At 36.9% G+C, this 14,786-nt stretch overlaps 1 protein-coding gene across 1 annotated transcript; it reads left to right on the top strand.

Moving 5' to 3' along the window:
- Nucleotides 1-5,430: 5,430 nt before the first annotated feature.
- Nucleotides 5,431-14,039, top strand: LOC100668213 (olfactory receptor 51G2-like). Its single transcript, XM_010600957.3, is given in 4 exon segments — nucleotides 5,431-5,485; nucleotides 7,107-7,180; nucleotides 12,771-13,089; nucleotides 13,092-14,039. Coding segments are annotated over 4 exon segments (1,134 nt in total). The 3' UTR covers nucleotides 13,778-14,039.
- Nucleotides 14,040-14,786: the final 747 nt, after the last annotated feature.

Below are 14,786 nucleotides of genomic sequence, written 5' to 3'. Positions count from 1 at the left end.
TGCTAAGAGTTTCTACATATATTTCTTAGTTGTCTGCTGTGAGGGCCTGGAGCAATGATAGCCAGTAGTAATGTGTACACCTAGCACCAAGATCTTGGTATCTTAATTCATTATACAATAAAAGAAAAACTGCGCCTCCCTAGAAAATGACAGGGAAACTGTGATTTGATCTTGAATCGTGTTGTGTTAGAAAGTAAATGCAAACAAAAAGAAAAAAATAAGGACATGTCAAAGTGACACAATAGCCAACCCGAAAAGCTCTCAATACCCAAAGGTGGAAAAATTTTAGGACCAAAATAAGTAATATTATTACTTGATTATAACCAACAGAAAAATAAATATCCATTAGCCCACATTTATGTATATAAACAAACATATACATAAATGGGGAGAAGAAAGAGTTCTTCCTTGCAGAAAAATTCCAAACATCAATGTAGAGGAAATGAGGGAAATAAAAAATTGCCATTCCCACACCAGGGCAATGATTGCTGTAAACAAGATCTTCTGTTGAATGTTAAAATTTTAACATATGTTCACAAATTATTAGCTATCCCAGAAAAAAAAAAAAAAAATTTTTTTTTTTTTTTTTAATCTTCCTCCCCTAGTGGTTATGAGTAGCCCCAGTGGTGTAGTGGTGTAATGGTCAAGCCTTGGCTGCTAACCACCAGCCATTCCTTGCTATGCCTCAGAATAGACTCCACGGCAACAAGTTTTATTTTGTTTTTTTAAGTCCTCTAAGGAGCCGTGGCAGCACAGTGGTTAAAGATCTTGGCTGCTATCTGAAAGTTGGTGGCTCAAACCCACCAGCTACTCCAAGGGAGAAAGATGTGACAATCTACTTCTATAAAGATTATAGCATTAGTAACCTTGCACGGCAGTTCTACTGTGTCCTACAGGGTTGCAATGAGTCAGAATCAACTTGACAGCAATGACTTTTAAGTATAGGCTGGACTCAATGATTCACTGCTAACAAAAAAGAGACTGAAAAAGGGAAAATAGTAACTTTAGAGTGAAAAAATCTGTTACACTCTAATTATACTATCTAATCAAGTTTAACTCCACAAGTATTAAGTCATTTCCACATCATTTATTTGCTAATATGTTGCAGTGTGAACGTCACATCAACTCTTTGGTGTTCGTCCCCCAAATTTATAACTTTAGAAAAAAGCAAGAAACTGTCACAGATTAAAGGAGACTGAAAAGACATGATGACAGAATGCAAGATTGTCGGTGACTAAGGTGCATATGACCCAAGCCATGGTATTTTCAATCACCTCATATGCATGAGGGAAAGCTGGACAATGATAAAGGAAGACCACAAAAGAACTGATACATTTGAATTATGCTGTTAGGGAAGAATAGTGAATATTCCATGGACTGTCAGAAGAACAAATCTGTCTTGGAGAAAGTATAGCCAGAAAGTTCTTTCGGAGTGAGGAAGGTGAGACTTTGTCTTGTTTACTTTGGACCAATCTCTGGAAAAGGACATCTTGTTTGATAAAATGGAGAGTCAGCAAAAAGAGGATTGACACAGTGGCTACACCAATGGGCTTAAATATACCTACTATTGTGAGGATGGTTCAGGACCAGGCAACATTTTGTTCTCTAATACATCGGGTTACTACGAGTTAGAGTTGGCTTGATGGTATCTATAAACAGCAACAGCATCCGTGGTTGAATCCTGGAAGTAAAAGGTACATTAATAGAAACTTATTGGAAACCGTGGTGGCATAGTGGTTAAGTGCTACGGCTGCTAATCAAAGGGTAGGCAGTTCGAATCCGCCAGGCGGTCCTTGGAAACTCTATGGGGCAGTTCTACTCTGTCCTATATGGTCACTATGAGTTGGAATTGACTCAATGGCACTAGGTTTGGTTTGGTTTTATGGAGATCTTAGTAAAGTCTGTAGTTTAGTTAATAGTATTTTGTCAGTGTATATTTCTTATACTAGATAAATGTATCATGGTATGTAAAGTGTTAACATTAGGGGAATCTCACCAAAAGGTATATGGAAACTTTCTATACTATCAGTATAACTCTTCTGTAAATATAAAATTCTTTCAAAAAAAAGTTTAAAAACAGTAATAAAAGAAAAAAAAAGCATTCCATTCTTCTCTGGCTTGTACTTTTTTCTAATGAAAATACAAAGTTCATTCTTATAATTGTTCTCTAGTTTTTGTTTTTTTATAATTCATTTTATGTTTTGTTGAGAATATACACAGCAGAACATACACAGTTTCTACATGTACAATTCAGAGACATTGATTACATTCTTGAAGGTGTGCAATCATTCTCACCCTTCTTTTCCAAATTGTTCTTCTCTAAATTATAAACTTACTACCCCTGACATTTCCTATCTAATCTTTTGAGTTGCTGTTGTCAATTTGACCTCATATAGATAGTTCTTAAAAGAACACAGTGCTCAAGGCAGACTTTCATTACTAGTTAAGCTAAACTATTTTTTGGTTTTAAGAAGACTTCAACAATGCACATTTTTCTCTAGAGCACATGGATCCTTTTTCAGAATAGCCCATATGCTAGGATACAAAGTCTCAACAAATTTAAAAAGGCTGAAATCACACAAAGCATTTTCTCAGACCATAATGGTATGAAGCTAGAAATCAACAGCAGGAAAAGTAAGGTAAAAAAGATGAATATGAGTATTCCCCCACTTACTATGTGGGGTTCCACTCTGACAGCTCCATTATAAGTCAATTGAATACCTCATTTGATATTATTTTCATTATTATTGCCTTTTATTATCAGTATCTCTCTTAATGATAATACTGAACATCTGAATGTGAACACCTGAGAATAATAATGTCAGCAAATTATGTATTGCAGCATTGTATGTAGTACATATAACTAACAATAAGATTTACAAAAAAAAAAAAAAGGTGGTCCTAAGTATGGTTCATTGTAACTCGAATATGTTGTAAGTCAGGGTCTACCTGAACATGAAAGCTAAGTAATACACTACTACAAAACTATCAGGTCATAGATGAAATCAAAGTGAAACTAAAAAGATTCTTGGAATCAAATGAAAATGAAAACACAACACATCAAGACCTTTGGGACACAATAGCAGTAATCAGAGAGAAAGTCATAGCAATAAATATTTACATTAAAAAGAGAAAAATCTAAAACCAATAACTTAAACTAAGAATTTGAACAAATAGAAGAGGAAGAGCAAAAAAGCCAAAATCTGTCAATAAAAAAAAAGAAAATAATAAAGACCATGGCAGAAATTAATGAAAAAGAAAACAGAAAAAGAGTAGAAAGAATGAAAAAAAACAGAAGTTGGTTCTTTGAAAGGACTGACGAAATAGATAAACTACTGGCTAGAATGACAAGAAAGGAAGCAGAAGAGGCAAATAACCAAATTAAGAAATTAAACTGGGGACATTATGTGTCTCTTAATGTCCACGACACATTCTCTGAAATGGGACGTTATTTGATTTGGACATTGTGTGAGTACCATATCGTAGTCTGGTCCTGCTTTTTCTTTAAATTTTGAACAAGCTCCGTGCCTTAGCAGTGATCCTTAACGTGCTGAGAGGGATTTGCTTTTATATTTAGTCCTCAATCTACATCATTAGCAATTTCTCCATGTCTGATATAGCTACCTCTTACATTTTCATTAGCCTTCTAGCTTTCAGTGGAGCTGATCCTTTAACAATTTGGATAATTTTCTCTTTGTTTTTGATGATTGTCATAATTAGCAACTGTGACATGCCTAAACCACGAGTAATAGCATTCACTGATTTTCCACTTTCGTCTTGTTTTCACTTCCAAATCGATACTTCTCCTTTGCCTTTTGCTGCTGTATCACTAGCACTGGTTTTGCTGTATTCAGGAGCCATGATGCACTTCACAGTAATATTTTCTAAAGAAAATTAAACAGACAGATATCTCTATGATACACTAGATTGAATGTTGCTGCCTATCAGTCAAAACATACACTGTTACAAGGTAAACTGTTTAGACAGAAAGTACAGTACAGTACATACATTAGGCAGTAAGGTAGGCCTTTATTATGACAATCAAGACTTATGTATTATAAGTTATATATGTACTGTACCATTATATGCCTGTCAGCTCAATCACTTTTTATGCAAGAGATGTGAGACACAAGTGTTGCACGTAGGAAGCTGTTATGTTTGCTAAGTCCTGTTCTCCAGTTGAGATTTCTGAACTCTATTATAACCTTATGGGACCACAGATATAAACAAGGTGGGACGTTGCCCTAACTGATGTTATGCAGTGCATGACTATAGTGAAAACGGAACAAGCAGAACACAATTAATGAGAATGTTGGCACAACGTGAAAAATGGAACTAATGTGTAGATGAATTTGTGTGGATATTATCAAAGAGGACCCTAACTTGCTATGTAACTTCACCCAAAACACAGTAAAATATTACTAAAAAAAAAAAAAAAATAGTCTTTGAGGATCCTTTTGGTTCATGGTTTCAAGTTTATCTCAGGATGACTCCATCAGCCTGAGACAGAAGAACTTGATGGTGTCCAACTACCACCAGTGACTGCTCCGACAGGGAACACAATAGAGAATCTCTTAAGAAGCAGAAGAAAAGCGGGATGTGGAACTCAAATTCTAGTAAAAAGACCAGACTTAATGGTCTGACTGAGACTGGAGCACCCCAGAGGACATGGCCCCTGGACTCTCTCTTAGCCCAAAACTAAACCCAAAGCCAACTATTCAGAAAAATGTTAGACTGTACTGTAAGACATAAAATGATACTGGTGAGGAGTGTGATTCTTAGCTCAAGTAGACACGTGAGACTATGTGGGTAGCTCCTCTCTGTTGGCGAGATGAGAAGGAAGAGGGGCACAGGAGCTGGTTGAATGGACACAGGAAATACAGGGTGGAGAGGAGGAGTATGGGTCACATCACAATGTGTGTATTAGTTTTTGTATGAGAAACTGACTTGGATCGTAAACTTTCACTTAAAGCACAATTTTAAAAAAAGAGAGGAGAAATCATTAAAAAAAAAAAAAAAAAGATTAACTCAAGGCAATAGTTTTGGGGGTTAATCCAGGTTCCGTGGCTCCAGAATGTCTGGATTCCATGGGAATTTCAAATTATGTTCTATATTTTCCCCCTTTGAATGAAGATTCTTCCATAGAATCTTTGATCAAAACATTCAGTAATGATAGTGAGGCACCATTCAGTTCTGATCTCCCAGCAAAGGAAACAGTTATTCATGGAGGCGATAACCACACATTCCATTTCTTTCTCATATTGCTGATGCTCCTTTCTCTGTTGTTCCAGGTGAATAGAGACCAATTGTTGTACCTTAGATGATGGTTTGCAAGCTTTTAAGACCCTAGGCACTACTCAATAAACTAGAGATAGGAAAGAAGTACTAAACATGGTATTTGGCTATTTAACTTGGAAGTCCCATGAAACCATGACCCTAAACCTCCAAACCAAGAAGCCAAAACCAGTGAATTGTTTGGTTGTACGTAAGTAGTCTCTGGAGCTGGTCCCTTTTTTTTGTTGTTGTTGTAAAGATGAAAATTAAATCCACAATGAGATACTATTTCGCTCCCAGTAGGATAGCTAAGATAAAACAAATAAATAAATAATAAATACTGGTGAAGATGTGGGAAAATTGGAATCCTTATCCATTGCTAATGGGAATGCAAAATGGTACAACCATTGTGGAAAACTAAGAATAAAAATAGAACAAAAAGCTAAAAATAGAACTACCATATGCCCTAGCAACTATTTTGCTAGGAATATACTCAAGGGTTTTGAAACCAGTGACACAAACAGACATAGGTACACCAGTGTTCATTGCAGCATTATTCACAATAGCAAAAAGGTGGAAACAATCTAAATGTTCATCAACAGAAAAATGAATAAACAAAATATGGTACATACATACAATGGAATATTATTCAGCCAGAAGGAGAAATGAACTATTGTTACGTGAGACAGCATGAATGAAGCTTGAAGACATTATACTGAGTGAAACAAATTAATCACAAAAAGACAAACATTGTATGACTTATACAAAAAGACAAGAACAGACAAATGTGTAGAGACCAAAGTTCATTAGTGGTTACCAGGGTTGGTGGTGGTTGTTGTTAGGTGCCCTCGAGTCAGTTCTGACCATAACGACGCTATGTACAACAGGACAAAAACACTGCCCATTCTGTGCCATCCTCACACTCATTGTTATGTTTGAGCCCATTGTTGCAGCCACTGTGTCAACCCATCTTGTAGAGGGTTGTCATGGATTGAATTGTGTCTCCCAAAAATGTATGTCAACTTGATTAGGTCATGATTGCCAGTATTGTGTGGTTTTCATTTTGTGTTTGTAATAGTTTTGTGTTAAAGAGGATTAGGGTGAGATCGTAACACCCTTAAATTAACTAAGTTCACATCCCTGATCCAATGTAAAGGGAGTTTCCCTGGAGTGTGGCCTGGACTACCTCTTATCGTACCAGAGAAAAAAGGAAAGGGAAACAAGCAGAGAGTAGGGACCTGATACCACTAATAAAGCAGCACCGAGACAGAGCGTATCCTTTGGACCTGGGGTCCCTGCACCTGATAAGCTACTAGACCAGGGGAAGATTGATAACCAAGGCCTTCCTCTAGAGCCCACACAGAGAGAAAACTTACCCCTGGAGCTGATGCCTTGAATTTGAATGCATAGCCTACTGGACTGTGCGTGCATAGATTTCTCTTTATTAAAGCCATCCACTTGAGGTATTTCTGCTATAGCAGCACTAGATGACTAAGAATTTGGTACCAAGAAAATGTTCTAGTTGTTCTACTGCCATGAATTTTGTCTCACTTCCTTCCAACCTTCTCATCTATGCTTTAGAGTAACTGTTGTCCATTTTGTTTCATATATTTAATTTTTTTAAAAAGCACTGTATTCAAGGGTGACATTCTTTACTTTTTGAGCTTACATGCTATTTAGTTAAAAGTTGACTTCAGGGGATAGTTTTGGCTCAAGTTTAAAGAGTGTCTCAGGCCAATAGCCTCAGGGATTCCTTCAATCTCATAGGGTCCAGAATTCTTAGTTCTTTGAGAATTTGAAGTTTCGTTCCACATTTTTCTCCCTTTCTATAGGATCCATCTGTGTGATCCTGATCAGGAAGGTTGATACTGATAACTGGACTCCATCTAGTTCTTTTGGTCTCAAGGTAAAGACTTTCGAGGAGACTATTAGTCCCATAGATCAGTTCCTTTGATTCTTGGGTTTCCTTCTTTCTCTTCTGCTCCAGACGAATAGGGACTAATAATTGTATCTTAGGTGGTGTCTCTCAAGGTTGTTAAACCTTAGATGCTACTCACCAAACCAGTATGTAGAACATAAACTTTATGAACTGTATTATGCCAATTGACAGAATTTCCCACAGGACTTCAAACCAAGAAAACTAATCCTATGAGATGATTGACTATGTCAAAAAAGTATTAACATCTGTTGTCCCTTTTGTTTTATTTTATATATATATATATATTTTTTTTTATATATAGTTGTCATTGTTTTTTCAAAATTATATGGAACATGACATTTATCAATACATCGTTTTCTCATGTGAAACTTAGTGGCATCAGCTATGTTAGTCAAGCTGTGCATTCTCTACCCACACTCAGTGCTATCTTTCTTATTCCCATAAACAAAAATGACTACAATCTAGAGTGTTTCTTATTTATTTATCTATTTATTTTTTTATTCATTCATTCATTTATTTATTTTAACCACATATAAGAGGAATCACCAACTGAAACATTCAACTTGGAGAGGGGTCCAAAGATTCTCCAATCACACAGGGGTCTCTTTATATCCCATTGAAAAACTTGTCTGGCAATGACATGGTTAAAGTCAGCTGCTGCTGCAAAGCCAATGGTGTCTGCTGTGTTCCTGAGGGAATGAGTCCCAGACACTGATTGGCTTGCTGTAAAATTACTCTTCATTGAAGATTCAATGCCATCGGACTCCCAAGGAGAAGGAGTGTTTTCAGCTCCTGCCTCCTTACGGGTGAGTCAAAAATATGTTTTGAAGAAAAAAGGGGAAAGACCATCTCCTAAGGTTCTTGCTAGTGTTCTTTTACTAATAATGTTAATATGTTTTGAGGTAAGATTCTGAAGAAGGATAGTATATAAAAGATTCAGAGAGAGAAATGGTACGGTCACTTCAGGTACAACCTAGGAGCTATTGTATAAGTTGCCTGAAGACTTCCTCAAATGTGCTGTTGTAGAGGAAATCAATTAAATGTGCAATTAAAAGATGGACTGGTAACTCACTGGCAAAAGTCTCCCTTGTCTTAAGTATAGCCTTGTTTGTGTGTACCTGAATCTCTAGGCAGATTGATTATTTGACTCTCAAGAGAGGCAAGCTATGATGAAGGAAAGTTTAAGGAACAGAATGTCGTGGGGGACTGCTGGGTTATGCAGTCTGAAAAGACTGTCTATGTCTTCTTGCAAGATGAAAGATGAAAGGGAGATGATGTAAATCAAAAAATCTAAGGTGATCAAGATAAACTGTAATTCTTTCTAAATCTATGAAGAATCATCCTTGAAAAACCTCCTCACATTTTGAGCATGGTAAGTAATAATGGTAAGAAATAATGAGAGAACAAACATTAAAAACTATTATTTAGTTTCTAAGCACTTTACATAATACTAGGAACTCTTCCATCCACTATCTTATTTTATCTTCGGGTAAACCTATGACACTGGTATGATACAAGAAGTAGTACAATTCTCTCATTCACCTTTTTAGAAAATTGAAAAACTGAAATCAATATGGGATATGTGAGTCTATGTATAGAGTGTGAAAGAAGAATCTATTGTGAACACGAACCCATCTTCTTATTACTATCTTGGCAGAACATGGGCTTTTAATACTGTTGCTCTAAATCCTAATATGGTTGCAGAAATAGGCGTTGACTTTGGAAACCAACACGACTTCCTATTTTGTCTGCTCCATGAAGCCACAGCCTACAGCTGATTGTAAACCTGCTTACCAGCCAGAAAGAACAGTTCCTGTTAACAAAGAGCTCATAGTACATTCTTAAATTTTTGGAGAAATAGCTCATACTTAACCCTCCCTTCAGTCATGTTTTATCATCCCTAACAGACTCTATAGACCATACAAATTAACACTGAAAAAACTATGTATGTATATGTATTTAAATTTTAGAAAGCATTCATTAAATTTTAAGAAAATGAAAATAATCCAATCCTCGGGTGATTGTGTGTATGCATTGTGTGTATGCAGGCCTGCTATATCCTACTTTTATAGAACCTCTAAGTTATTAAGATATTTGCCCCAATTTTGTTTCACTTACTTATTTGCAAACCTAGGCCAGAAAAAAGTGTGCTGCTTTTTTAACAACGCTCTTGCTAAAGCCTTTCTTTCAACAGGTATTTCTTAAAAATTAAAATGCACACACAAAAAATGAATCACACACATACACACACTATACACAGAAACTATAAGAAATATTCATCTTCTAGGCAGTGAGATGAGCATGAAATATACAAATATAGTCTACCCCACATACATGAGAATCTCAATAACTTTTTCATAACGTCCTTTTAATTGAAGGCTAAGTGCAATGAAATCAAGAGTCCTGATTTTGCCTGCACTGAGATGTATGGGTGAAACAAAGGACCTTTTAGTTTGTTAAAGGCATGTTAAAGATTTTCTCTGAACTTAAAGAAACAGTGAAGAGTGAATGTAAGTTGGGTTTCCCAGATAGAGACTATTTAAAAAGTTAATTCAAATGTACATTTCTTTCTAGCCAATGTCTTTCACCATTTTTTTCATCTTATTTCACATTAGCTCTGTCAATAACTGCCTAGAAATTCATAATGATATATGTAGAAGGGATAAAACAGCTTGCTCAAATTTTTACAGCAGCAGAGGGTAGCCAAAATACAGATTACCTTATTAACAATTTGGTACTCTTCTCAATAAACTATAAGGAACAAAATAATGGTTTTGTTTATTACAATTACCATATGCTGTTTGGATTTTAATGATATGTGGTAAAATCCTTCGGGGCATCTCAATCAAAGAATTAGTGTTCGTGCCTGTGCATGCTTGCGGGCACCATCTCGGAGCTTAGCAAAGAGGAGTGAGGTTTCTTTCTTTGTCTAAAGATGTACTTTTCCTTCTAATTCATAACCTTTGATTCTCCTCCCACCTGTGTTTTAGTGAGCCTTCAAGAACACTGCACTCAAATTTTTAAGAAGTAATACTATACCTGATGATGCATGGTAATAGTTCTCAAACTTTGGTGTGCATCAGCATCACCTGGGGGGATAGTTGAAACACCAAATGCCAGGCTTCAACTCAAGAAATCTTCATGCAATAGGTCTTGGGTGGGGCCTGATTAATTTACATTTCTTAGAAGTTCCTACTTATTGCTCATACCACTAGTCTGAGGTCCAAACTTTCAGAGCCACTCTATATATATATATTCAGAGAATTGTTTACTTTTCTTTCTTTCTAGGTGAAATTCACTTTTCTCGAGGAATAGCATTGGTTCTTGTACTCTCTGTTATCTTATTATTCTTGTCGTGTGCCCTGGAGTTAATTCTAACTCACTCCACCCTATATGGCCCCATAGGTTTTCCTAGGCTGTAATCTTTATGAGGGTAGATTTCCAGGTCTTTTCTCTTTCTCCTGTGGAGCAGCTGGTGGGTTGGACCACCAACCTATCAGTCAGTAGCTGAGCACTTAACCATTTTGCCACCAGGGCTCCTTATCTGTCTTATTGCTATCTCAAATCCAGCTAGAGTAAATTCCTGTCTCTTAGTTAACTGGAGCTCTAAGAATTTGAGGTTTTTCATGATACTCCTCTACATATCCCCTCCCACTCAAAATCACACTCATACATGCACGCACCAATATCTGATTGTCTTGCTACTTCTTGCTATCTTCTTAGTTCAAATACCATCTCCTTAGAGAGCTATTCCCTAAACTCTTAATTTAAAATATATGTTTCTCTTTCCACATTTTTATTTTCTTTGCATATAATCTTCAATGTTTTTTTCGTTACTGAGACTTTCTTTTCATAGCTCTATTTACATCATCTAAATCAATACCTAGAACAGTTGTTAGCTACTGAATGAAAACGCAAGCATCTAATCTGATATAATAAAGTTGATTACAACAGGATAAACCAGAAGAATCCATCATACAAGAAATTTAAAAAAATGATTATTAACTTATGAGTCTTTAGCTTACTTTGATATAAGGATACCTGTGAGTATTCTGGGTCTGTTTATTAAGAACTGACATTTGTCTTCAGCTACAGGTGACAATATTCAGAGTGCAAACCACTAAGTCAGCCAGGATTAGTTTCAGTCCTGATATAAAAATTCCTCCTTTAAGGACATGTGTGGCTTGGGAAAGTTACATACTTGAGTTCTTAAAGATTAAGTTTCCTATTCTGGAAACCAGGCATGAAAAAACTAATCTGACAAGTCCTATGAGTTGAGGTACTTCAAAATGGTATATATAAAAATGCTTTGTAAATTATATGAAATACAAATGTAATAGATTGCACCTGTATACTGTTATCCGAAGAAGAAAAAGGTGGTATAATTCAGTTGGTAGACTGTTTTCAAAATGAAAGGAATGCTAGGTTGCATACCCTAAGACAAATTAGAAGGAGATAAATTAAAGGGAAAAACGATGTCATACAAAAAAAAAAAAAAAATTCTGAATATGAGAATAAATTAGACCCCTCAAATTAATTCATCTTTGCCAGTTATTGTTCTTTAATGTTTTGCATTTCTGGAGAACTCCAAAAAGTTTCCTTCCTTTGTAATTAGGAGGGAAGTGAAAACACTTCCAAACTCAGTTACCTTTCACTGTCTTCTTGGAAGAGGAAACCTATACTGGATTAAATATAGGGAGGTAGCTGACACGTAGGATATAAAACTGCCCAAAGTTCAAGGCAGAAAACAGAGATCTATTTCCAGATTTGATATTTCTCTGGATATTAATTTACAAGTAGATCTAAATATTGATTCATTGGCAAGTCAATGCCTTTTTTCCTAGTTTGTGTATTCTAATTAGAATAATGCAGAATAGTTCCAGATTTACCTTAAGGCATCCATTCTAGTATGTAATGAGTTAAGATTTATTCTATTTAATTAGTATACCACATACATAACTACACTTAGATAAGGAATCGTATTTATATAAATGTCTAAAATATTTGCAATAGTTTGTCATCTTGCATGGTGTGTGTTTGTAGGTTGTGTTTGCGTGCTCACACTGGTGTGCTGCCATGTTCTGGAGGATTTTTTTTTTTTTAATTATAAACAGATGATTTCTCTGCTAAATTCTCATATTCACCATGTTGTAGAAATGCCTATTGAAAGGCAGCATAAAGTGATGAAAAGAGACTGAACAGGAAGTAAGAACACTCGGATTTTGGTTCGAGATCTAACACACTAACTATATTGGAATCTAGAGTTAATTTTCCAATATGGAGGACCAACTAAGATTGCCTCAGTCACTTTCCAGAACCATATTTCAAACACTGATTTGGAAGTATATTTTGCTGTAAAGCTCCTAAGTCAGGCTTACCATTTAGGCAGAATTAATTCTAATAGTTTGAGCTCACCTTACATTGAATGACTTCTTATCTATGGACTAGAGGAAATACTTGGGCAAATTATAAGGTTGCGGGTTGTCAAAAGAACATTGTGGGTAATCTTTGCAAGGCCTTGATTTACGGTATATATTCTGACCCATCAACTCATTAGATTCTAGGGCCTGTGATTGCACTTCTACCTGGAGTTCTGCCTCTCCAAGTCATCCTGTCAGACTCCAACTACAATGACACTTTCTTCTCCTTAACAGGCCTTCCAGGCCTTGAGGCTGTGTACACCTGGCTCTCTATTCCCCTGTGTGCCATGTATGTGGCTTCCCTGGTGGGGAACAGCCTGATCCTCTGGGTGGTATGGTCAGAGCCCACCCTTCACCAGCCCATGTACTACTTTCTGTCCATGCTGGCACTGACTGACCTGGGCCTCTCTGCCTCCACGCTGCCCACTGTGCTCACCATCTACATGCTGGGTGCCAGGCTGTGGACGTGTGCCTGGTGCAGCTCTTCTTCATCCACACATTCTCCATCATGGAATCCTCTGTGCTGCTGACCATGGCCTTTGACCGTTTTGTGGCCATCAGAAGCCCTCTTCACTATGGCACCATCCTCACAAACACCCGGGTTGCCATCTTGGGCTTGGCCGTTGTGGTACGCAGTATCGGTCTCCATATTCCGGCCCCCATCATGCTGAAGATGCTGCCTTACTGCCGAAATCACCTGCTTTCCCATTCCTACTGCCTGCACCCTGACGTCATGAAGCTGGCCTGTGCTGACACCCACATCAACAGCGCCTATGGGCTCTTTGTGGTGTTCTCCACGCTGGGGGTGGACTCAGTGCTCATTGTCCTCTCCTACGGGCTGATCTTCCAAACAGTGCTGTCCATCGCCTCAAAGACTGAGCGCCTCAAAGCCCTCAACACATGCGTCTCCCACATCTGTGCTGTGCTACTCTTCTACACACCTATGATTGGCCTGTCCATGATCCACCGATTTGGGAAGCGGGCTTCCCCATCCTGCCGTGTGCTGCTCTCCTATCTTCATTTTCTCACACCGCCGGTACTCAATCCGGTTGTTTACACTATCAAGACCAAGGAAGTTCGAGTGAGGATGCTGCGCCTCTTCAGGTTTAGTCGGGGTGGCATCAGAGACATCCAGGCTCATTAAATCTTTGCTGTAGAAAGAAAACACTGGAGAGGTTCTAGTATAGTTGTTGCTCTGAGCATAGAATGAGTCACATAGAAAGGAGTAGAAAGTAAAGGAGACATCATCTTCTACATGAAGTCCTCTCACTTATGGGAAGAAGTAATCCACCTTCTCATTTACTTAGTCTTCCATTAAAAAAGTATGATATTAATTAAAAACCTATTATGTTCAATACACTAGTTTCCATTATAGACTCCAAAAATATATGATACAGCTTTTGTTTTGTAGGAGAGTTTCACATTAAGTCCTTAAGACTCATTAAGGAAACTAGTATTCTAAATGGAAATGAGACTCTAAAAAATAGGAATTTAACAAATTTATTAAAAAAAAAAAACACATATAGTGTTTGGACTAACAGCTGAGAAGAAAGAAATTTTGGCAAACAAGTTGGGCAGATTTGGGATTTAGTGACATTGTATGCATTTCAGAAAATTTCTACTATAATATAATCCTCATGGGGAATGAATTCTTTCTTCCCTTTTCACCAAAGTATCCAGTCTCTTGAATGTACTGCTTTGCATATATTAGGCATTTCAATTTTATTTGCTGAATGAAAGAATGAATGGATTATTGAGCTACATTTTTTAAAATATTTTATTGGCACGTTAACAAGAGCTGTCTAACATAAAAGCATAAGAGATAGCTGAGATTTTCTGAGATGTGTCTGGGAAAGCCAGGCTACAATCAACTCTGTAAGAAAGCACGCAGAAATTGAGGATAGAAAGGAGATCTATGAGAGGGTAACATGTATCTCTCTGCAGTCTGACATTTCACTGGATACCTTCCTAATAAATCCAATATTTGCTCTGCAAAATTTTCAACACTTCTTTTCTCCAGGTGTCATACACATGTCTGTTTTGTTTTACTGTGTCTTCAGATCCACAGAATGAATTTATCTACCAACTTTTACAAATATTTATTTGGTTCAGGACACCGGATTTACCCAAGGCTAGCATCTCAACTTTAAAGT

This window comes from Loxodonta africana, chromosome 7 (assembly GCF_030014295.1).
Source record: "Loxodonta africana isolate mLoxAfr1 chromosome 7, mLoxAfr1.hap2, whole genome shotgun sequence".
NCBI classification, from domain to species: Eukaryota; Metazoa; Chordata; class Mammalia; order Proboscidea; family Elephantidae; genus Loxodonta; species Loxodonta africana.
Note: the sequence above shows the minus strand (reverse complement) of the source record. Positions and strands in the feature narration are given on the sequence as shown.